This window comes from Oncorhynchus kisutch, linkage group LG4 (genome assembly GCF_002021735.2).
Source record: "Oncorhynchus kisutch isolate 150728-3 linkage group LG4, Okis_V2, whole genome shotgun sequence".
Classification (NCBI taxonomy): domain Eukaryota; kingdom Metazoa; phylum Chordata; class Actinopteri; order Salmoniformes; family Salmonidae; genus Oncorhynchus; species Oncorhynchus kisutch.
The window spans coordinates 25,074,111-25,099,515 of record NC_034177.2 but is presented as its reverse complement, the minus strand read 5'-3'; the positions used below and the strand labels follow the sequence as shown (position 1 = coordinate 25,099,515).

Below are 25,405 nucleotides of genomic sequence, written 5' to 3'. Positions count from 1 at the left end.
TGGATTGCCACTGAGATTAAATCTGTTTACAGTGTGGATAGCAACCTGCAATTCAATCATATGTGTGCATGTGCTCAAAAGGCAAGCAGGTGCACGTGCACGTGCAGATGATCTGGATGGGGGAGGAGATGGGCCGGGGGAGGGTCGGTAGAGGTACAGAAGAGTGCTCCCTGGTGGTCTGGTCAAACATTAGTTCACCCCCTTACATATTTGAGGTAACAACAAAGGACAAGAGGGCTTCCTGCCTCCTGCTTTGTATATATGGCCTGAATTAAAACCATCCACTCGATCTCGTAATGACCAGTGAGCTCATGTATTACCGGTCAAGGTCAAATTGTCAAAGACTAGAGACCCTAGTCATAGACTGTTCTCTCTGCTACCGCACGACAAGCGGTACCGGAGCGCCAAGTCTAGGTCCAAGAGGCTTCTAAACAGCTTCTACCCCCAAGCCATAAGACTTCTACCCCCAAGCCATAAGACTCCTGAACACCCCCCCCCCCCACCCTCTTTTACACCGCTGCTACTCTCTGTTGTCATCTTTGCATAGTCACTTTAATAACTCTACCTACATGTACATATTACCTCAACTAACCAGTGCCCCCGCACATTGACTCTGTACCGGTACCCCCCTTTATAGTCTCGCTAGTGTTATTTTACTGCTGCTCTTTAATTACTTGTTACACTTTATTTATTATTCTTATCCATATATTTTCTTAACTGCATTGTTGGTTAGGGGCTCGTAAGTAAGCATTTCACTGAAAGATCTACACCGGTTGTATTCAGTGCATGACTAATACAATTTGATTTGATCTTAGTCAGTTATTGTTTACATATCTGTATTAACACCATTCATATTCCTTTATTACCATGTTGCTCCACAGTGACAGAACCTGGCAGAGAAGCTGCTCTCCTACAACAGAGCTAACCGAGCGGTTGCAGTTCTGTGTAACCACCAGCAGGCGCCGCCAAAGACCTTTGGTCAGTCTAAGGCCAACCTCCAGTCCAAGGTGAAGGGACCAACAGATATTTGATACAGAGACAAAAAGTGTTGATACGTTGTCATGTCCTATTTTAGCTCAACATTTACTGCAGTCTGTCTTCTCTCTTCATTTAACACTTCCATACTGTCGGCAGGAGTGAGCAGTCGGCACTGGCCAAGAGTAAGCTGATGCTGTCCAAGGAGGTCAAAGCTCACAGCTCAGACGGCAAGCTGCAGGCATGAGTGGCCCTTACTGGTAGCAGACAGACGGAATATTATTGCTCATAAAGGGAAGACAATATCCTGACTGAACACTCCTTTCTGTGTGTGTTTAGGGTGGTGGAGCGTAAGAAGGCTGTGCAGCGTTGTGAGAAGAAGCTTATGAAGATAGAGGTTCAGGCCCCAGACAGGAGAACAAGCAGATTCCCCTGGGAACCTTCAAACTCAACTTACCTGGACCCATGAATCAGCATTGCCTGGTGAGGGCGCACACAGGTCTGAAATATGACACTATGTGCATCAAACACTGACACCTCAATGTCTTCACATGCAATTGAAATTCATATATTATTATCCTGTTATTAATATTGTACATAATTTCTCACAGTTTTGCCCTCATAGGTGTAAGAACATGGAGGTGCTTCTGGACAAAATATAACAAATCTCAGAGGGATAAGTTTGGCTGCGCTATTGACATGACTTTACATTCTAAGTCAGCCTCTACCCTCTAGTTCTACCTAAATGTAAAGACTAGGAGGCAGGTTTAATCCTCTGCTCTATCAGGCTTTATTTACCTGCCCGTATAAATAACTACAGAACTCTTTCTTCACATAATGTTTTTCAAGTTAAATTGTTTTAATGCTGTTGGCACTTAAAATATATCTATATATTTTTTTACCATTGTTATATGGTAAACCAAGATGATCCTATAGAAAGTAGGGTGAACATGTCCTTTTATACGCATTTGAATAAGGAGTCCTAGGAAAATTATTATTATCATCCCAATTATAGAGTAGGCCAACATCCACATGTGGATGTAGTGAGATATCAGGCGGGACATGGTGTTAGGGTCTGATTGTGATGGCCACCTCTGTTGTAGCTGAGTTCTTCAGTCAAGAGCTCCTCAAGGGCAGGGTTATTCAACTCCTACGAGGTCTGGAGCCTGTTGCGTTTCCCTTCTATCTGATCACTATTTGCACACACCTGGTGTCCCAGGTCTAAATTAGTCCCTGATTAGAGGGGAACAATGAAAAACCGCAGTGGAAATGGCTTCGAGGTCCAGAATTGAGTTTGAGGGCTCTAGGGCAACACTATCCTGATACACACACTAAAGGAGGCAGATCTACAAGAGAGTTTGTCTTAGAATGAGACTAAGATTCATTTGTATTAAATAACTTTAATAGAAGAAAATCTGTTGAATTTTGAATGCATTCCACTTGGCACAGTGCTGCTAATATCACTGGCTTCTACTGTATACTTCAATCAACCATTACTAACAGGGCTGAAAAGTTCTGAGGGAAAAATACTCATTTACAAATAACACATCTTCAAGTCACTACATTAGAACTGTTACTTTTATTACAATAGTCAATATAAAAAAGCATTTCACAACACACTAAATCAAAATAGTTCATGGTTATAGTGGAAGAGTATGCTGCTCCTGAAGAAAGTCCTTGACAGCTGGTCGTCTGGCAACCTGTAATTGAAATGTGTTTTATAGTTGGTTTAGCATGTACTTCGGGAGACATTAACTTTTCCTGATGGAATTGTTTACGGTTTCCAACTGCAATCATAATCTACCTATAGACCTACAGAGAACTTTCCATCAATTCAAGTAAAAAAATATATGAATTATTAATTTTGATAAAATGTGTCATTGATGGACAACTAAAGTTATTTCAACTTCAAATTGGTACGTGGCATCAAAAAGGTAGGCCATAAACTATCATTTGAGAAAGGATGTGAATGCTAGCCATGTTTATTTATTTATTTTTATTTTACCTTTATTTAACCAGGTAGGCAAGTTGAGAACAAGTTCTCATTTACAATTGCGACCTGGCCAAGATAAAGCAAAGCAGTTCGACAGATAAAACGACACAGAGTTACACATGGAGTAAAAACAAACATACAGTCAATAATGCAGTATAAACAAGTCTGAATGGGATTTGTCAAAGATGTTCGTTCACCAGTGAGGTTATTTATGCAGCTTAAATTATAACTTTTCTTTCACCTGAAATGTTTGTATATGCAGGACTACTACCAACTTGGATACAGGGATGAGTGCCAGAACGCGAGTACTAGGAATGTGAATCGACGATACAATAAGTCTCTACACTGAACAAAAATATAAATGCAACATGTAAAGTGTTGGTCCCATGTTTCATGAGCTGAAATAAAAAAAGAAATGATCCCAGAAATGTTCCATGTGCACAAAAAGCTTATTTCTAAATAATGTTGTACAGAAATATGTTTACATCCCTGTTAGTGAGCATTTCTCCTTTGCCAAGATAATCCATCCACCTGACAGGTGTGGCATATCAAGAAGCGGATCATTACACAGGTGCACCTTGTGCTGGGGACAATAAAAGGCCACATTAAAATGTGCAGTTTTCACAACACAATGCCACAGATAACTCAAGTTGATAGAAAGTACTATTGGCATGCTGGCTGCTGGAAATGCCTCCAGATAATTGAATGTTAATTTCTCTACCATAAGCCACCTCCAATGTCATTAGAAAATTTGGCATTACATCTAACCAGCCTCACAACCGCAGACCACGTGTAACCATGCGAGCCCAGGACCTCAACATCCGTCGTCTTCACCCGTGGGGTCGTCTGAGACCAGCCACCTGGACAGCTGATGCAACTGGGTATGCACAAGCAAAGAATATCTGCACAAACTGTCAGAAACCATCTCAGGGAAGCTCATCTGCGTGCTCGTCGTCCTCACCAGGTCTTGACCTGACTGCAGTTTAGTGTTGCAACTTATTTCAGTGGCCAAATGCTCACCTCGTTAGCCACTGGCATGCTGGAGAAGTGTGCTCTTCACACATGAATCCCGGTTTCATGTGGACAAGAGGTTTGCTGATATCAATGTTGTGAACAGAGTTCCCCATGGTGGCGGTGTAGTTATGATATGGGCAGGCATAAACTAAGGGCAATGAACACAATTGTATTTTATCGATGGGAGTTTGAATGCTCAGAGATACCGTGACAAGACCCTGAGGCCCAATGTTGTGCCATTCATCCAATGCCATCACCTCATGTGTCAGCATGATAATGCATAGCCCATGTTGCAAGGATCAGTTCACAATTCCTAGAAGCTGAAAATGTCCCAGTTTTTCCATGGCCTGCATACTCAGACATAACATGCATTGAGCATGTTTGGGATGCTCTGGATTGACAGCGTGTTCCAGTTCCCGCCAAAGTCCAGCAACTTCGCCCAGTAATTGAAGGAGTGGGACAACATTTCACAGCCCACAATAAACCGCCTGATAAATTAAATGCAAAGGAGATGTGTCGCGCTGCATGAGGCAAATGGTGGTCACACCATATACGGACTGATTTTCTGATCCACGCCCCTACTTTTTTACATTTTATTTTTTTTAAAGGTATGTGTGACAAAGATGCATACAGTGCATTCGTTAAGTATTCAGACCCATTGATGTTCCACATTTTGTTACAGCCTTTTTATTATTATTTTTCAAACAATCTACACACCCCATTTTTTAAAACTCAGTACCTTGTTGAAGCACCTTTGGCAGGGATTACAGCCTGGAGTCTTCTTGGGTATGACGCTACAAGCTTGGCACACCTGTATTTGGGGAGTCCACCCGGATGTGGAGCGTTACTGCACAGAGATTTTCAGGTCTCTCCAGAGTCGTTCGATCGGGTTCAAGTGTGGGCTCTAGCTGGGCCAATCAAGGACATTTAGAGACTTGTCCCAAAGCCACTCCTGCATTGTCTTGGCTGTGTGCGCTTAGGGTTATTGTCCTGTTGGAAGGTGAACCTTGGCCCCAGTCTGAGGCCCTGAGCAGGTTTTCAACAAGGATCTCTGTACTTTGCTCCTTTCATTTTTCCCCTCGATCCTGACTAGCATCCCAGTCCCTGCTGCTGAAAAATATCCCCACAGCATGATGCTGCCACTACCATGCCTGATTGGTGGAGTGCTGCAGAGATGATAGAACCTTCCAGAAGGACAACCATCTCCACAGAGGAACTCTGGGCTCTGTCAGAGTGACCGACGGGTTCTTGGTCACCTCCCTGACCAATGCCCTTCTCCCCCGATGGCTCAGTTTGGCCGGGCGGCCAGCTCTAGGAAGAGTCTTGGTGGTTCCAAACTTCTTCCATTTAAGAATGATGGAGGCCACTGTGTTCTGGGGGACCTTCAATGGTGCAGACATGTTTTGGTACCCTTCCCCAGATCTGTGCCACGATACAATCCTGTCTCAGAGCTCTACAGACAATTCCTTTTACCTCACGGCTTGATTTTTGCTCTGACATGCACTGTAAAACTGTGGGACCTTATATAAGACAGGTATGTGCCTTTCCAAATCATGTCCAATCAATTGAATTTACCACAGGTGGACTCCAATTAAGTTGTAGAAACATCAAGGATGATCAATGGAAACAGGATGCACCGGAGCTCAACTTCAGAGTCTCATAGCAAAGGGTCTGAATATTATGCAAATATGGTATGCTTTTTATTTTTAATACATTTGCTAACATTTCTAAAACCCGATAATGGCAAAGCAAAATCAGGTTATTGTGTGTAGATTGATGAGGGGAAAAAAAAGTTTCATCCATTTTAGAATAAGGCTGTAATATAATAAAATGTAGAAAAAGTCAAGGGGTCTGAATACTTTCCGAACACTATCTGCATTCCCATTCATTTGAAATCCATAGATTAGGGCCTAATGAATTTATTTAAATTGACTGACTTCCTTATATGAACTGTAACTCAGTAAAATCTTAGAAAATGTTGAATGTTGTGTTTATTTTTTTAAATATAATTTTTCCCAGTTTGAAACAATTTGTTTTGATTAGAGGAATGAATCGATGTGATTTGGGTCAATGCACTAACATTTGTTGCATAAACTAATTTTCCATTCTAAACTCAAATCTGAGCTGGATCTGTCTGAGCTGAGACAGTACCAGTCAAAAGTTTGGACACACCTACTCGTGCAAGGGTTTCTTTATTTTAAATATTTCCTACATTGTAGAATAATAGTGAAGACATCAAAACTATGAAATAACACATATGGAATCATGTAGTAACCCCCAAAAAGAGTTAAACAAATCAACATATAGTTGAGATTCTTCAAAGTAGCCACCCTTTACCTTGACAGCTTTGCACATTCTTGGCATTCTCTCAACCAGCTTCATGAGGTAGTCACCTGGAATGCATTTCAATTAACAGGTGTGCCTTGATAAAACTTTCCTTAATGCATTTGAGCCAATTAGTTGTGTTGTGACAAGGTAGGGGTGGTATACAGAAGATAGCCCTATTTGGTAATAGGGTCCATATAAATGGCAAGAACAGCTCAAATAAGAAAAGAGAAACGACAGTCCATCATTATTTTAAGAAATGAAGGTCAGTCAATATGTAAAATTACAATAACTTTGAAAGTTTCCTCAAGTGCAGTCGCAAAAACTATCAAGCGCTATGATGAAGCTGGCTCTCATGAGGACTGCTACAGGAAAGGAAGACCCAGAAAGACCCAGAGTTACCTCTGCTGCCGAGGAGAAATACTCTTCCTGGAACTACGAGTAACAGCGTAACCTACGTTGACATAGACTGAGGACAGTGGTGTCTATCTTTTAAATGAACAAAGAGTTCTACAAGCAGTTGTTACAACAAGAAAATAACTTCAGGTGTTTTGTCCAAATACTGGTGGATTCAACTACTAAAATGGACCACAGGAAGATTGAGGTGAAGCGCACCCACAGGACTGGAAATCTCACCACCGGTGGTAAGTGGTAAGGTTCCTGAGGTTCAACGACAAGGTAGCTGTTCTGGAAAAAGCCAAGAACTTGAGGAAATTAGATCTTCCTCAACGAGGACTATCCTGAAGCTGTGCGTCAGAAGAGGAAAGAACTGATCCCAACCATGAAAGCTGGCAGAGCACATGGGGACATTGCTTACAGGCTCATTGTCCACCCTCCCTCCCAGAAGCCTAGAGGGGATGACAGCCAAGCCTATGGGTTAATAGCGTCAACCCCACCTCAAACACACACACCAATTGATTATATGGACTGATAAAATGTATATGTTGTTCTCTTGCTTAGTTTGCTCTTTTCCACATTATGTCTATCTCTGATAAGATACCCAGGAAAGGACTGAAAATAGCTCAATATTAATATATGTAGCCTTAGAAATAAGGTTCATGAATACAATAACTTGCTAACATTCATATATTATCAATTTCTGAGACTCACTTAGATAATTCAGCAGTAGCAATACAAGGATATAACATCTATAGAACACATAAATGCTTTTGGGGGAGGTGTTGCTGTATGTATACACAGAGCCATACCCCTGTAATGTTTAGAGAAGAGCTTATGTCAAGTGTTATTGAAGTGTTGTGGTTGCAGGGTCACTTGGCACATCTAAAGCCTTTTTTGGGGGTGTTGCTAGAGGTCACCAAGTTCAAACAGTCAGTATCTAAATAATATGTGTGACATGCTTGATAGTGTACGTGATGTAAACAGAGAGGTCTACTTTCTTGGGGACCTGAATACTGACTGGTTTTCATCAAGCTGTCTGCTCAAGAGGAAGCTTCTTACCGTAACCAGTGCCTGTAATCTGGTTCAGGTTATTAAATCAACCTACCTATTGGGGCTCGCGAGTGGCGCATCGGTCTAAAGCACTGCATCGAGTGCTAGGGGCGTTACTACAGACCCTGGTTCGATTCCATGCTGTATCACTACTGGCTGTGATTGGGAGTCCCATAGGGCGGCGCACAATTGGCCCAGTGTCGTCCAGTTAAGGGTTTGGCCGGGGTAGGCCGTCATTGTTAATAACAATTTGTTCTTAACTGACAAGCCTAGTTAACTAAAGGTTAAATAAAAAATATTTACAAACACTACAGGAACAAGATCATCCACATGTATCGATCACATTTTTACTAATACTGTAGAAGTTTGTTCTAAAGCTGTATCCATACCCATTGATGCAGTGACCACAATTTCCAGGAAAGCCAAAGTTCCAACAGTTGGGCATAAGAGCTCATACAAAATAATTTGCTGCGACTTATGTGGATGTTAAAAATATTTGTTGGTCTGATGTGATTAATGAGAAGCATCCAGACACTGCACTTAATTTATAAAATTGCTTCTTCCAATTATTGATAAACGTTCACCTGTTAAGAAACTGACCTTTAGAACTGTTAAGGCTCCATGGATTGATGAGGAATTGAAAAACTGTATGGTTGAAAGAGATTGGGCAAAAGGAGTGGCTACTAAGTCTGGCTGCACATTTGACTGGCTGAAATTGTGACTAAACTCAACAAAAAAAATAAGAAACTGTATTATGAAACCAAAATCAATTATATAAAGAATGATGGAAAAAACTTGTACTGTAAATGAAATTATGGGCAGAAAGGCATTCAACGCCATCTTATTATCACAAAACCATTTAATGTTGTCAATTATTTTTATGATTACTTCATTGGCAAAATGGGCAAACTTAGGCAGGAAGTGTCAACAACAAACAGTAATCCATCGTATTCATGCATAAAAAAACTAAATTAAAGAAAAGCGTTGCAAGTTTGAATTATGTAAAGTTAGAGTGGGAGAGGTGGGAAAATTGTAATCGATCAATAATGACAAACCTCCTGGCATTGACAACTTCGATGGAAAGCTACTGAGGATGGTAGCTGACTCTATAGCCACTCCCATCTGTCATATCTTTAATCTGAGCCTAGAGGAAAGTGTTTGTCTTCAGACCTGGAGGGAAGCCAAAGTAATTCCGCTACCCAAGAGTGGTAAAGCGGCATTCACTGGTTCTAACAGCAGACCTATCAGCTTGCTGCCAGCTCTTAGCAAACTGTTAGAAAAAATGGTTTTTGACCAAATACAATGCCATTTCTCTGTAAACAAATTAACAGACTTTCAGCATGCTTATAGTGAAGGGCACTCAACATGTACAGCACTGACACAAATGACTGATGATTGTTTGAAATACATTTATAATAGGAAGATTGTGGTAGCTGTACTGCTTGATTTCAGTACAGCCTTTGATATTGACCATAACCGGTTGTTGAAAAAAAAAATGTGTTATGGCTTTAACCTCAGCTCTGATTCCACGATATTGTAATCTAATAGAACTCAAAGGGTGTTCTTTAACTTCTTTGGTACTGGGGGCAGTATTGAGTAGCTTGGACGAATAAGGTGCCCAGAGTAAACTGCCTGCTACTCAGGCCCAGTTGCTAATATATGCATAGTATTAGTAGATTTGGATAGAAAACACTCTGAAGTTTCTAAAACAGTTTGAATGATGTCTGTGAGTATAACAGAACTCATATGGTAGGCAAAAACCTGAGAAAAAAATCCAACCAGGAAGTGGGAAATCTGAGGTTGGTCATTTTTCAACTCATTGCCTATGGGGTCATATTGCACTTCCTAAGGCTTCCACTACATGTCAACAGTCTTTAGAACCTTGTTTGATGCTTCTACTGTGAAGGAGGGGGGAATGGGAGCTGAATGAGTCAATGGTCTGCCAGAGTGGCATGAGCTGATCATGCGCGCTCACGTGAGAGTAAGCTCTGTTCCATTGCATTTCTACAGACAAAGGAATTCTCCGGTTGGAATATTATTGAAGATTTATGATAAAAACATCCTAAAGATTGATTCTATACTTCGTTTGACATGTTTCTACGAACTGTAATATGACCATTCTTCTGAACTTTCACCTGGACTTGCCCGCGTGTCGTGAGTTTGGATTGTGTACTAAACACGCAAACAAAAAGGAGGTATTTGGACAAATTATGGACTTTATCGAACAAATCAAACATTTATTGTGGAACTGGGATTCCTGGGAGTGCATTCTGATGAAGATCAAAGGCAAGTGAATATTTATAATGCTATTTCTGACTATGTTGACTCCACAACATGGCAGATATCTGTACGGCTTGTTTTGTTGTCTGAGCGCTGTACTCAGATTATTGCATAGTATGCTTTTTCGGGAAAGCTTTTTTGAAATCTGACACAGTGGTTACATTAAGGAGAAGTGGATCTAAAATTCCATGCATAACACTTGTATCTTTTAGCAATGTTTATTATGAGTATTTCTGTAAATTGATGTGGCTCTCTGCAAAACCACCGGATATTTTGGAACTACTGAACGTAACGCGCCAATGTAAACTGAGATTTTTGGATATAAATATGAACTTTATCGAACAAAACATACATGTATTGTGTAACATGAAGTCCTACGAGTGTCAAAGGTTAGTGATTAATTTTCTCTATTTCGGCTTTTTGTGACTCCTCTCTTTGGCTAAGTTTTTCTGTACTGACCAAACATAATCTTTTGGTGTGCTTTCGTCGTAAAGCCTTTTTGAAATCGGACACTGTGGCTGGCTTTACAACAAGTTTATCTTTAAAATGGTGTGAAATACTTGTATGTTTGAGGAATTTTAATTATGGGATTTCTGTTTTGAATTTGGCGCCCTGCACTTTCACTGGCTGTTGTTGAGGTGGGATGCTACCGTCCCGAATATCCCAGAGAGGTTTATGGAAGCTTCTCTAATGTCAAACATGTAAAGTGTGGTGTACCGCAGGGCAGCTCTGTGGGCCCTCTACTCTTTTCTATTTTTACCAATGACCTGCCACTGGCATTAAACAAAGCATGCGTGTCCATGTATGCTGATGATTCAGCCATATACGCATCAGCAACCACAGCTAATGAAGTCAATGAAACCATTAAAGAGTTGCAATCTGTTTTGGAATGGGTGGCCAGTAAATAAACTGGTCCTGAACATCTCTAAAACTAAGAGCATTGTATTTGGTACAAATCATTCCCTAAGATCTAGCCCTTAGCTGAATCTGGTAATGAATGGTGTGGCTGTTGAACAAGTTGAGGAGACTAAATTACTTGGCATTACCTTAGAATGTAAATAGTCATGGTCAAAACATATAGATTCAATGGTTGTGAAGACGGGGAGAGTTCTGTCTGTAATAAAGTGATGCTGATTTGCTGACACTCCAAAAAGCAAAGTTCTGCTGGCTCTAGTTTTGTCTAATCATTATTATTGTCCAGTCGTGTGGTCCAGGAAAGACCTAGTTAAGCTGCAGCTGGCCCAGAACAGAGCGGCACGTCATGCTCTTCATTGTAATCAGGAGGGCTGATATTAATACTATGCATGCCAGTCTCTCTTGGCTAAGAGTCGAAGAGAGTGACTGCATCACTTCTGTTTATAAGAAACATTGTGTTATGGAATTCACTTCCATCTCATATTGCGCAAATAAACAGCAAACCTGGTTAAAACACCTCACGGCACAACGTCTCAACCCTATTTGACCTTTGTATATATGTATGTATGTATGTATGTATGTATGTTTGGATTGACATCTAGGCTACGCGTGCCTTTAAAAAAATGCATGTAGTTCTGTCCTTAAGGTATAGGGGGCAGCATTTTCACTTTTGGATAAATAGCGTGCCCAATTTCAACTTCCTGCTGCTTTTGCAACAGCTAATGGGGATCCCAATAAAATACCAAAATAAAATGAGCTACCAGCCTCAGAAATTTCAGCCCTAATATATGCTTCATAGAGTTCAAGTAAGAGACATCAACTGTTCAGAGGAGACTGTGAAATCAGGCCTTCATGATCAAATTGCTACTAAGAAACCACTACTAAAGGACACCAATAAGAGATTTGCTTGGGCCAAGACACACGAGCAATGGACATTAGAACGGTGGAAATCTGTCCTTTGGTCTGATGAGTCCAAATGTGAGATTTTTAGTTCCAACTGCTGTGTCTTTGTGAGATGCAGAGTAGGTGAATGGATGATCTCTGCATGTGTGGTTCCAACTGTGAAGCATGGAGGAGGAGGTGTGATGGTGTAGGGTTGCTTTGATGGTGACACGGTCTGTGATTATTTTTTATAATTCAAGGCACACTTAACCAGAATGGCAATACACCATCCCATCTGGTTTGCGCTTATTGGGACGATCATTTTTTAAATGTTTTATTTCACATTTATTTAACCAGGTAGGCCAGTTGAGAACAGGTTCTCATTTACAACTGTGACCTGGCCAAGATAAAGCAAAGCAGTGCGACAAAGACAGAGTGTCATGACGTTGGCCTGAGGGGGGAGGTTTATGCCCCCATAAAGATGGGAAACAAACCATATTCTGGTAATCTAACCAGTTGAAAATATGCGTTGGGACTTAATGAATATGATGTCAGTTCAGTTGGCGTCTGAGACATGATTACTGATGATAGTTTGTCATCCTATCTTGGAAAGTCTACACTTTCTGATGTCTTGGTCACTTTTGAATGCTGGCGGTGCTTTCACTCTAGTGGTAGCATGAGACGGAGTCTACAACCCACACAAGTGGCTCAGGTAGTGCAGCTCATCCAGAATGGCACATCAATGTGAGCTGTGGCAAGAAGGTTTGCTGTGTCTGTCAGCGTAGTGTCCAGAGCATGGAGGCGTTACCAGGAGACAGGCCAGTACATCAGGAGATGTGGAGGAGGCCGTAGGAGGGCAACAACCCAGCAGCAGGACGCTACCTCCGCCTTTGTGCAAGGAGGAGCAGGAGGAGCACTGCCAGAGCCCTGCAGAATGACCTCCAGCAGGCCACAAATGTGCATGTGTCTGCTCAAACGGTCAGAAACAGACTCCATGAGGGTGGTATGAGGGCCCGACGTCCACAGGTGGGGGTTGTGCTTACAGCCCAACACCGTGCAGGACGTTTGGCATTTGCCAGAGAACACCAAGATTGGCAAATTCGCCACTGGCGCCCTGTGCTCTTCACAGATTAAAGCAGGTTCACACTGAGCACATGTGACAGAGTCTGGAGACGCCGTGGAGAAAGTTCTGCTGCCTGCAACATCCTCCAGCATGACCGGTTTGGCGGTGGGTCAGTCATGGTGTGGGGTGGCATTTCTTTGGGGGGCCGCACAGCCCTCCATGTGCTTGCCAGAGGTAGCCTGACTGCCATTAGGTACCGAGATGAGATCCTCAGACCCCTTGTGAGCCCATATGCTGGTGCGGTTGGCCCTGGGTTCCTCCTAATGCAAGACAATGCTAGACCTCATGTGGCTGGAGTGTGCATTGATGCTATGGACTGGCCCACCCGTTCCCCAGACCTGAATCCAATTGAGCACATCTGGGACATCATGTCTCGCTCCATCCACCAACGCCACGTTGCACCACAGACTGTCCAGGAGTTGGCGGATGCTTTAGTCCAGGTCTGGGAGGATATCCCTCAGGAGACCATCCGCCACCTCATCAGGAGCATGCCCAGGCGTTGTAGGGAGGTCATACAGGCACGTGGAGGCCACACACACTACTGAGCCTCATTTTGACTTGTTTTAAGGACATTACATCAAAGTTGGATCAGCCTGTAGTGTGGTTTTCCACTTTAATTTTGAGTGTGAATCCAAATCCAGACCTCCATGGGTTGATACATTTGATTTCCATTGATAATTTGTGTGTGATTTTGTTGTCAGCACATTCAACTATGTAAAGAAAAAAGTATTTAATAAGAATATTTCATTCATTCAGATCTAGGATGTGTTATTTTACTGTTTCCTTTATTTTTTTGAGCAGTGTAGTTATCAGATTCACATGGAATTGTTGTGCAATTTAAATGTTTAAATATGAAACTATTTGTGAAAAGATTAAATGTAATTTAGCTTTTTAATGAGAGAACGGTTTGTCAGAGTAAACTCTGCCAACTCAGTGGCCCCGCCCATGTGAACAGACAATGGTTGTAAACTATGAAACACGACCCTCTCTCCCAAACCTATATAAGCCCCTTGCCGAAAATGTAACTTCCTGTTCCAAATACGTGCGGACTGGCAGTCCCCACGTTGAAAGGACAAAGACCACCTGCAGAACTAAGCCAACATCAGCAAGAACCTAACCCAATTGGCATCGAATTTCAATGTGAAGGTGACGACCTACACGCCGAAAGGATGAATTTCGACTATACCAGCCAGAATATAGCATGAGCTTAAAAGTATGGCAACTTATATATGAACTTTGAACTCTTATTCACTCCAGAAGTGATACCTCCTAGCCGTTGCGTTAGCAGCAGTCACTGTAAACGTGGGCTAGGAAAGGACGGAAGATGTATCCAGTCTAACAAACACAACGATACTACAAAGTACAACCCGGCCTACCATTTACGACCAATCTACCGAAGCGCAGCTCAGAGTAAATATTTATTGCATTTTCCTTTTTCAAATGGGTGGTTATTTAGAATGCATAAGATTCTGTATTTACGATAGCATAGCTTGTCCCCTTGTTACTCAGTCTTCCCGCTCTTTCACTCAAACCCAACCCCCTCTCTTGGTGTAACCAGCTGTCGTATCTGTTCCGTCCACCAGGGACGTCTTCTTTATGACAATTTGTAATCAATGTATGATCCATTCTGTGTAGATGTAATTCTGTGTGATTATTTAGGTATTTAGTAAATAAATAATTAAACCAAATGTTGTATTGCTGATTCAACTTGTTAGCCAGGGTTCGTGAAGATAACCAAGAATTTACAACTTACAGATGAGACTGAATAAAGTGACGATTAAATATTGACTGCTATTGATGTAAAAGATTACCAGGTCTTTAAGAGTGTATTCGGAAGATAACAGCTCTATAAACATTATTTTGTGGTGCCCCAACTTTCTAGTCAATTACATTAACCTGATTAGCTTAATCAGGTAATATTAATTACAGAGAAATTATTTTATAGTATAGCATATCATATCACTTAATCCGGCATAGCCAGACACGACAACAGAGTTACACATAAATAAACGTACAGTCAATAACACAATAGAATGTACAGTGTGTGCAAATGTAGAAGAGTAGGGAGGCAAGGCAATAAATATGCCATAGAGGCTAAATAATTACAATTTAGCATTAACACTGGAGTGATAGGATGTGCAGATGATGATGTGCAAGTAGAGATACTGGGGTATAAAAGAGCAAGAAAGATAAATACCAATATGGGGATGAGGTAGTTTGGTGTGCTATTTACAGATTGGCTGTGTACAGTGATAGGTAAGCTGCTCTGACAGCTGATGCTTAAAGTTAGAGGGAGATATAAGTCTCCAGCTTCAGTGATTTTTGCAATTCGTTCCAGCCATTGGCAGCCACTATTGCTCTATTTGTTTTTCAACAGGACAATGACCCAACATACCTCCAGACTGTGTAAGGGCTATTTGACCAAGCATTCCAGGTGAAGCTGGTTGAGAGAATGCCAAGAGTGTGACACGCTGTCATTAAGGCAAAGGGTGGCTACTTTGAACAATCTAAAATATATTTTGATTTGTTTAACACTTTTTTGGTTACTACATGATTCCATGTGTTATTTCATAGTGTTGATGTTTTCACCACTATTCTACATTCTAGAAAATAGTAAAAATAAAGAAACCCTGGAATGAGTAGGTGTGTCCAAACCTTTGACTGGTACTGTATATATATGGTGTACCGTATGTAAGCACCTGAGCTGAGCAATAAGGGAGATGGGGCATCTAGATTCAAGTTAATATCACATCCACAAATGCAGTGAAATGCCTTTCTTGCAAGTTCTAACCCCAACAATGTATTAATCAATAAGAGGGTAGAACAAAAATACACAATATATAAAAATAAGAAGAACATGATAAAGTAAGCATAGTAACGTAAACTCACTCACTTTTGTACATCGCCTTGGTCTGTACAATCGACCTTATTTTAGCGTCCAAAAAAAGTAATATTTCCAGGTCAACTGTAATGTCAATACCATTTTAAAGCACAATTTCTCCCCTTTCCAACAGAATTCATGCCAAGACCTCCATGCTGCCCGGTTCTGCATGATTGAAGAAGGCAATGTGCTCCTTCGGGTCTTTTTAAAAATGGCGGGTGGGGAAGGGAAAGGAGATGTGTGGGAAAACGGTGCGGTGCTAAAGTGATCTTTAGAAGTAGACAGCGGCTTTGAGAGTGACGATCACTTACAGTGATGACGCAAAAAATAACTAGGTATCATCCCCCCCTTACCCCCGTCAATGTCCAGTTCTTGTTTTTAAATGATGAGAGAAGTGCTACACGTGGTGGAGAGAGATTGTAAGACAGAAATAGTTGCTTTATGCGTGCTGTACGTTAAAGCATGACACGTCACGATGTAACGGAGAGTCCGTTTTTTCAACTTATCTCCAATACTATAGATCCATTACCATGTCGATCAACGCTTGATTAGAAACGTAGTTCACACCCCAGATTTTGAAGTCAACACAGTCACTACAGTCCCATTAGTTTTCTTTGCAGCCTCGCTTGAATGTCCCGGTTGCGCACATTTGTACGGAATGGGGTGAGTTTACGTTATATACACAGGGTCTGTTCCAGTACCATATTTACAATGTGCAGGGATAGTGGATCAATAAAGCGAGTGTGGCTCATCTGTCCTTGGTTGTAACACTCACAATAGAGTTCCAAACTGCCTCTGGAAGCAACGTCAGCACAATAACGGTTAGTCGGGAGCTTCATGAAATGGGTTTCCATTGCCGAGCAGCCGCAAATAAACCTTAATAATCACCATGCGCAATGCCAAGCGTCAGCTGGAGTGGCGTAAAGCTTGTTGCCATTGGACTCTGGAGCAGTGGAAATGCGTTCTCTGGAGCAATTATTTTTTTTATATATATGTATATATATTTATCCGTTATTTTACCAGGTAAGTTGACTGAGAACACGTTCTCATTTGCAGCAACGACCTGGGGAATAGTTACAGGGGAGAGGAGGGGGATGAATGAGCCAATTGTAAACTGGGGATTATTAGGTGACTGTGATGGTTTGAGGGCCAGATTGGGAATTTAGCCAGGACACTGGGGTTAACACCAATACTCTTACGATAAGTGCCATGGGATCTTTAATGACCTCATCCCCTTTAATGACCTCAGAGAGTCAGGACAGTTTAACGTCCCATCCGAAAGACGGAATGATGATGAATCACGCTTCACCATTTGTCAGTCTGACGGACAAATCTAGTTTTGGCGAATGCCAGGTTAACGCTACCTGCCCCAACGCAGTGCCAACTATTAGGTTTGGTGGAGGAGTAATGGTCTGGGGCTGTTTTTCATGGTTCGGGCTAGGCCCCCTAGTTCCAATGACATTCTAGACAATCTGTGTTTCTGACTGTGGCAACAGATTGGGGCAGGCCTTTTCTTGCTTCAGAATAACAATGCCCTAGTGCACAAAGCGAGGTCCATACATAAATGGTTTCTCGAGATGGGTGTGGAAGAACTTTACTGGCCTGCACAGAGCCCTGACCTCAACTCCATCCAACACCTTTGGGATGAATTGGAACTCCAACTGCAGGCCAGACCTAATCACCCAACATCAGTTCCTGACCTCACTAATGCTCATGGCTGAATGGAAGTAAGCCCCCAAAGCATGTTCCAGCACCTAGTGGAAAGCCATCCCAGAGGGGTGGAGGCTGTTCTAGCAGCAAGAGGGGGGGGACGACTCCATATTAATGCCCATGATTTTGGAATGAGATGTTCGACAAGCAGGTGTCAGCATACTTTTGGTCATGTAGTGTACCTGCCAGCTGTTCTGCATATGCTGTGAGAACGCGCCCTGGAATACTAATCGGACCCTGTGGCCTTGACCTGATTTAGACTTTACTCACATCAGAGAGTAGATCACCCAATTTTCTGGGTTGGTGGTTACCCTCACATTGTTGGGCAGATCCCGGACTGGTCTTCCTTTGTAATCCGTAATGGATTGTAGCTCCTGCCACATGCGGCCTGTAATATGATTCCACTTCATTCCTATATTGTCCTTTTGCTTGTTTGATGACTGTGGGGACAATGTCACCAATGCATTTCCTAATGAAACCGATGACTGAGGTGGTTAACTCGTTGATGTTATCAGAGGAGTCACGAAACATATTCCAATCAACGCTAGCAAAGCAGTCCTGTAGCATAAACTATGGATACCATTTCTCAACAGAGCGAGTCACAGATAATTCCTGTTTAAGCTTCTGCTTGTAAACAGGAAGCAGGAGTACGGAGTCATGATCTGATTTGCTCAATGGAGGACGAGGTAGGGCCTTGTATACTTGCTTGTGACTAGAATAACAGTGGTCTAGGATTTATCACCCATACTGGCGAGGGACACGTGTTGATGGAAGTTAGGCATCACGTGTCCTTATGACATGGAATTAAAATCGCTGGCAACCAGAAAAGCAGCCTCTGGATGTATGTTTTTCTGCTTGGTTATAGCCTTGTACAGTTTAACCTTTTGCATGTAGGGGGCATTATTTTCGTTTTTGGCAACAACAAAGAAAACGTACCCATTTGAAACTGCCGATTTCTCAGCCCCAGAAACTAGAATATGCATATAATTGTCCGATTAGGATAGAAAACCCTCCAATGTTTCCAAAACTGTAAAAAATATTGTCTGTGAGTATAACAGAACTGATATTGCAGGTGAAAACCTGAGGAAAATCCAATCAGGAAGTGACTCTTATTTTGAAACCTCTGTTCCTATGCATGCCTATCCTCCATTTAAAGGGATATCAACCAGATTCCATTTCTATGGCTTCTCTAAGGTGTCAGTCTTTAGACCCCCTTGGATTGTGCCATGGCGGAGATCTTTGTGGGCTATTCTCAGCCTTGTCTCAGGATGGTAAATTGGTGGTTGAAGATATCCCTCTAGTGGTGTGGGGGCTGTGCTTTGGCAAAGTGGGTGGGGTTATATCCTTCCTGTTTGGCCCTGTCCGGGGGTGTCCTCGGATGGGGCCACAGTGTCTCCTGACCCCTCCTGTCTCAACCTCCAGTATTTATGCTGCAGTAGTTTATGTGTCGGGGGCTTGGGTCAGTTTGTTATATCTGGAGTACTTCTCCTGTCCTATTCGGTGTCCTGTGTGAATTTAAGTGTGCTCTCTCTATTTCTCTCTTTCTTTCTCTCTCTCGGAGGACCTGAGCCCTAGGACCATACCTCAGGACTACCTGACATGATGACTCCTTGCTGTCCCCAGTCCACCTGGCCGTGCTGCTGCTCCAGTTTCAACTGTTCTGCCTTATTATTATTGGACCATGCTGGTCATTTATGAACATTTGAACATCTTGGCCATGTTCTGTTATAATCTCCACCCGGCACAGCAAGAAGAGGACTGGCCACCCCACATATCCTGGTTCCTCTCTAGGTTTCTTCCTAGGTTTTGGCCTTTCTAGGGAGTTTTTCCTAGCCACCGTGCTTCTACACCTGCATTGCTTGCTGTTTGGGGTTTTAGGCTGGGTTTCTGTACAGCACTTTGAGATATCAGCTGATGTACGAAGGGCTATATAAATACATTTGATTTGACATAGTTTCAGGCTTTTATTTTGAAAAATTAGTGTGAAAGATCACATTGTGTAAGTGGATAGGTGGGGGCTCTCAGAGTGAGTTTTGCGCTACAGAGTAAAGCGGCCATTGTTTCTCCCGGTGTTATTGAAAAACCTACACACCCGGTTGATATATTATCAAATAAATATTTTAAAAACAACCTGAGGATTGATTCTAAAAAAACGTTTGACATGTTTCTGTGGACATTATTTGGAATATACGTTTGCGTTGTCGTGACCGCTCTTTCCTGTGGATTTCTGAACATAACGCGACAAACTGAGGTATTTTGAGTATAAAAATAATCTTTATGGAACAAAAGGAACATTTGTTGTCTGACTGGGAGTCTCGTGAGTGAAAACATCCAAAGATCAAAGGTAAACGATTAATTTGATTGCTTTTCTGATTTTCGTGACCTAGCTACTTAATGCTTAGTGTACATAATGTTTTGTTATGCTATCGATAAACTTAAACGCTTGGATCGCTTTCGCTGTAAAGCATCATTTCAAAATCTGAGACGACAGGTGGATTAACAAAAGGCTAAGCTGTGTTTTGCAATATTGCACTTGTGATTTCATGAATATTAATATTTTTTAGTAATATTATTTGACTGTGGAGCTATGCTATTCAGCGGTTGCTGACGAAAATTATCCCACTAACGGGATGGGTGCGCCAAGAAGATAAGTGCCAGCTTGTTATTTTTCTTGTTCTGAGGTGAAATGTATACAACAGTCACGATAACAGCTGAAAAGTCCTTCGGGAGGTAAAAGGGTCTGCATTTGACCATGAGGTATTCCAGGACTGGTAAACAATGGGGTTGATACTTCCATAGGCTTTGAGTCAGCACACCAGTTGTTGTTGATGAAGAGGCAAACCCCTCCCCCCTTGATTTCCCCAACTCCACTGGGTGAATGGAGAATCCATCAAGTTGGATAGCAATGGCAGGTATCTTGTCCGAGAGCCATGTTTCAGAAAAGCAGAAAATATTGCAATTTCGAGAGTCATTTTGGTAGAAAAGGTAGACGTGGCAGTGTGGGACAGGAACAACAACCTCTCCCTCATCCACATTGGCCAGTAGAATGGAGGGAAGAGGTGGCCGGTTCTCCCTTTACTTTAATCTCACTAGGATCCCCCTCTCTTGCCTCTAACGTCTGTATTTCCTCTTGGGTAGGAATTGGGTCGGGATTACAGAAAGAGCCAAGGCCAGATGAGTCAAAGTCGAAGCCGGAATTGAGGTAAGTAACTTCCGATCCGATGGTCAAAAGTTCTTGCCGGTTGTAAGTAATTGATATCAGCTATATTGAAAAAATAGACTCACAAAAATAAGATACGTCCCTTTTTCAGGACCCTGCCTTTCAAAGATAATTCGGAAAAATCACAAAAACTTTAAACACTTTTCCCAATGCTTTTTCAATTAACCATAAACATGTACCTGTGGAACGGTCGTTAAGACACTAACATTTTACAGACGGTAGGCAATTAAGGTCACAGTTATGAAAACTGAGGACACTAAAGAGGCTGTCTCTGAAAAAAATTCCAAAAGAAAGATGCCCAGTGTCCCTGCTCATCTGTGTAAACGTGCCTTAGGCATGCTGCAAGGAGGCATGAGGACTACAAATGTGGCCAGGGCAATAAATTACAATGTCCGTACTGTGAGACGCCTAAGACAGCGCTACAGGGAGACATGACGGACAACTGATCGTCCTCGCAGTGGCAGACCATGTGTAAAGACACCTGCACAGGATTGGTATATCCGAACATAACACCTGCGGGACAGGTACAGGATGGCAACAACAACTGCCCGAGTTACACCAGGAACGCACAATCCCTCCATCAGTGCTCAGCCTGTCCGCAATAGGCTGAGAGAGGCTGGACTGAGGGCTTGTAGGCCTGTTGTAAGGCAGGTCCTCACCAGACATCACCGGTTTTGTCTCACCAGAGGTGATGGTCGGATTCACGTTTTTCGTTGAAGGAATGAGTGTTACACTGAGGCCTGTACTCTGGAGCGGGATCGATTTGGAGGCGGAGGGTCCGTCATGGTCTGGGGTGATGTGTCACAGCATCAACGGACTGAGCTTGTTGTCATTGCAGGCAATCTCAACGCTGTACGTTGAGAGGGAAGACATCCTCCTCCCTCATGTGGTACCCTTCCTGCAGGCTCATCCTGACATGACCCTCCAGCATGACAATGCCACCAGCCATACTGCTTGTTTTGTGCATGTTCTGCCTTGGCCAACGAAGAGCCCGGATCTCAATCCCATTGAGCACGTCTGGGACCTGTTGGATCGGAGGGTGAGGGCTAGGGCCATTCCCCCCAGAAATGTCCGGGAACTTGCAGGTGCCTTGGTGGAAGAGTGGGATAACATCTCACAGCAAGAACTGGCAAGTCTGGTGCAGTCCATGAGGAGGAGATGCACTGCAGTACTTAATGCAGCTGGTGGCCACAGCAGATACCGACTGTTCCTTTTGATTTTGACCCCCCCCCCCTTTGTTCAGGGACACATTATTCCATTTCTGTTAGTCACGTCTGTGTAACTTGTTCAGTTTATGTCTCAGTTATTGACTCTTGTTATGTTCCACAAATATTTACACATGTTAGGTTTGCTGAAAATAAACACAGTTGACAGTGAGTCTTTTTTTGCTGAGTTTAAATGTTTAAATGACAGAATAGTACATTTGGGTCAGAGCTTACAAAACGGAGGCTGTATGGCGCTCAGATTAGGGGAAGCAATGGTATAGTAAGCTACTTTTTTGCCCCATTTTTGATCTGAAATCACCATCATCCACTAATTAACTAGTCATTTTTCTATTCTTTGCTTCGACCATGCAGTGCGGTTTACAAAAGTGATTGCTGTCCTCGTTATGAAATTATCGACCAACCCTGCATATCTAAACTTGACTATATACACTGATTGCTTAAAGTAAAACTACCAAAACTATTGCTGATGGTGAACCTGAACAATCAAAATAAAATCTAATGTAGGCTATGCCCCAATCAGCAGGTAGGCTATTGCCAGATTAGTTGTGTCTCCGGTAGTTTACTTCTAATCTGGTAAAACACTATTTTCAACAGTGTTTGATAACAATAACCTAGCAATTACATTGGTTGTCACTCAACTAATAAAGCCAAATATTGCACAAGCTTTAAAAAAAAATGTTTTTACTCTGAAGGCACAGATGTGCAAGATAAGGGGCCTACCTCGTTGGTCAACACGTGAAGCTGCGCACACTGCTACTGATATTGCCTGGGGTTGTTTGGCATGCAAAATTACTTGTAGATCAATGACTGTCAACACAGTTACCTGCTTAGTTTGACAGTGAAGGAGAGGACACATAATTTGTCACAAAAGATAGGGTAGAAAGTAATATGAGAATGTTTTTAGTGAACCAGCGATTCGTAAAATTTGAATAGATTTCCTGACCAATGCATGCCTCATTTTGATCTTTTTGGGGTCCGCAGACCGACGCACTCGTATCTTAAACATTTGAACCGGGGACCGATGAGTATCATACAGAAATAGAAAACATTTAGTAAAGTGCCGTTAGATTACCTTCATGACCCTTGTCCTTCTTTGACTTGTGGTTCCTTGACCCCCTCGATCTCCTCCACGCCTGCCTGGGTCATGAGGTCAGCAATGTTCTTCTCCAGGTCATCGATGCGGGTGCTCATCTCATCAAGTGAACATGGTTAAGGAAGACAATGGGCTAGCCCAAAATGGACGTGTGGATTAAGCTGACGGATGGGATGTGCTGGCTGGAATACCTCTCCATTATAACATTAATGATGATCACTAACAGACACTCCCCAGCCAAGATTCTGACTCCAACTGGTAAGACATATCTAATGTATTCCTATGCACTATTATACTATAATTGTTTTATTACTGCTTCTTTCTGTGCTGTAATATAAAGGGCTACTAGAAATCTTTGACAAATTTGATCATGTAAAATAAACATCAAAATGGACCAAAGACCATTATGTTTGGAAATGAACTAATGGGGGTGTGACCGTATGACACCCCATTTATAAAAAATGCATAATGACTTGAAAGATACCAAGATACCAAGCCCATACCAAGTTACCTAAAAATGTTGAGGATATTTCTTCCGATGATCTGGTCTGACATGGTCTGGAATTTATCCTGCATCTGTTGCAGCAGCGTCTGGACCTTTTAGAGAGCAGTAACAGGTGTATCATTACACAGGCTGATATGATCTATTGTGTTCAATGACCAAATGTGACCCATCTTGCAAGAAACTTATGAAAATCCAAAAGGCAAACTGGAGGATAGAAATAAAGAAATAGGTGGGTGGGAGAAAATAGAGAAAAAAATACAGCAAAAATAGTTTGTGGTCATTTCAGAATAATTTTGTACATTTTAATTGAGCAGAATTCAAACCACATCAAAATGTATTGGCCGTTTTTATATAATGTTTGTTTATTTATTTAAGCAAGCTATACAGAGCATGATCATGGATAAAAAGAGAAGGTGTTCCTTTTTCAATCAGTGATGCCTAGATTATGGGAGATGTAGCTACAGCACTACCACAGAGAGAACAATGAGCCAGATGTTTCCCTGGATGTATACATCTGAAACATCCGGTTGGCATTTCCACCCCACCAAATATGGTGATGAGAGGGAGCCCAGTGGCCAGCAATGGGAGAAGATGGCGCGAGATGGATTTTTGCCGAAATTCTGCAAATTGTATCTCAATACAGATTTGTTACCAACTACAATATGTTACGAATAGAGTAGATTATGTTTTGTAGACTTTACCCTTCGCCAAAAAAATTTTACTATTGCCAACGCGCACTTCACAAGGTATTCGTTCCCTAATAACGTATGCAAATATGTGCTAGAACGCGCCAATAGGATCTCGCTAAATCGTGCTTGGGTCTGCCCACCTCTTTGCGTGTTCTGCCTAAAGACTGTGGTCCATCTTGGGTTAGTTATAAACAACATCTTTGGCACTACAGCAATTGGAGCCATGATATTTTCTTACCGTTCTACAGTTTGATACTCTACTTTTACAGATATTTCGTAGGATCCTATTTCTTAGCTAGCTAGTTACATAGGCTATTGAAATGATCGGCTAATGTAAATCGAAACATATCCATTCACCAGGCCTGGGTGAATCGTGGCTGGCTAGCTAATTTAGCTAGCTTCAATGTTATATACTCACCACATTGGTAAGGTCCTGAACTGACTTTGGATCACTGTCTGCCATATTTTCCCTCTGCACGACACGCGTGTTATGAAGTGGTGTAAAATGAACTCTAGCTAAATTAGCTACCTTGGGCAAAAATAAATACAGGATCCCTAGCTCTATCACGTAAATCCAGATATGTCAGTCAGCTGTTTTTGCAAAACACGTATCGCGAGAACACTGAAGCAGGAACCCAACCGAATGTGGAACGTTTAGTTTTTGGTATGCAAAGCCTCGATTTGGCGAAATTCGATTAGTTTAATCCCGCGGTTTTCAAAGTCTCGTAAACCCTATGCAATGTGACAAGCATTGATACATTGTGGGAGGCAACAAATCTGCCTATGGACAGTGGTGGAAAAGGTACCCAATTGTAAAAATACATTAAATATAAAAAGTGAAAGTCACCCAGTGAAATACTACTTGAGTAAAATTCTAAAATAATTAGATTTTATAAAAGTAAATGTAAAAATGATTTCGATTACGGCTAGTCAGGGGCACACTCAGACATAATTTACAAATTAAGCATGTGTTTAGTGTGTCTGCCAGATCAGAGGCAGAAGGACTAAGGCGATGTACGAGTTTACGTTACATGGACTAACCACCTGTCAGAAACTGTCATTGAGATCATATTCCCGGGGCGATAGAGTAGGCTAAACTGTAAATAGACAGGGTAATAAACGTGT

The 25,405-nt window shown here is 42.0% G+C and overlaps 1 protein-coding gene and 1 pseudogene across 1 annotated transcript; one reads left to right on the top strand and one right to left on the bottom strand.

Annotated features, from left to right (window-relative positions):
* The window catches only part of LOC109888829 (DNA topoisomerase 1-like), a 34,286-nt pseudogene extending 33,064 nt beyond the window's left edge, over positions 1-1,222 (top strand).
* Positions 1,223-2,355: 1,133 nt separating this feature from the next.
* LOC109889305 (heat shock factor-binding protein 1-like) lies at positions 2,356-25,007 on the bottom strand. The gene is made up of 4 exons (XM_020480644.2): positions 24,699-25,007; positions 23,617-23,683; positions 23,066-23,192; positions 2,356-2,675 (listed from the first exon to the last, which is right to left on the bottom strand). The coding sequence occupies exons 1-3, from the start codon at positions 24,741-24,743 to the stop codon at positions 23,068-23,070; spliced, it is 237 nt and encodes a 78-aa protein (XP_020336233.1). The 5' UTR covers positions 24,744-25,007; the 3' UTR covers positions 2,356-2,675; positions 23,066-23,067.
* Between the last annotated feature and the right edge of the window lie 398 nt (positions 25,008-25,405).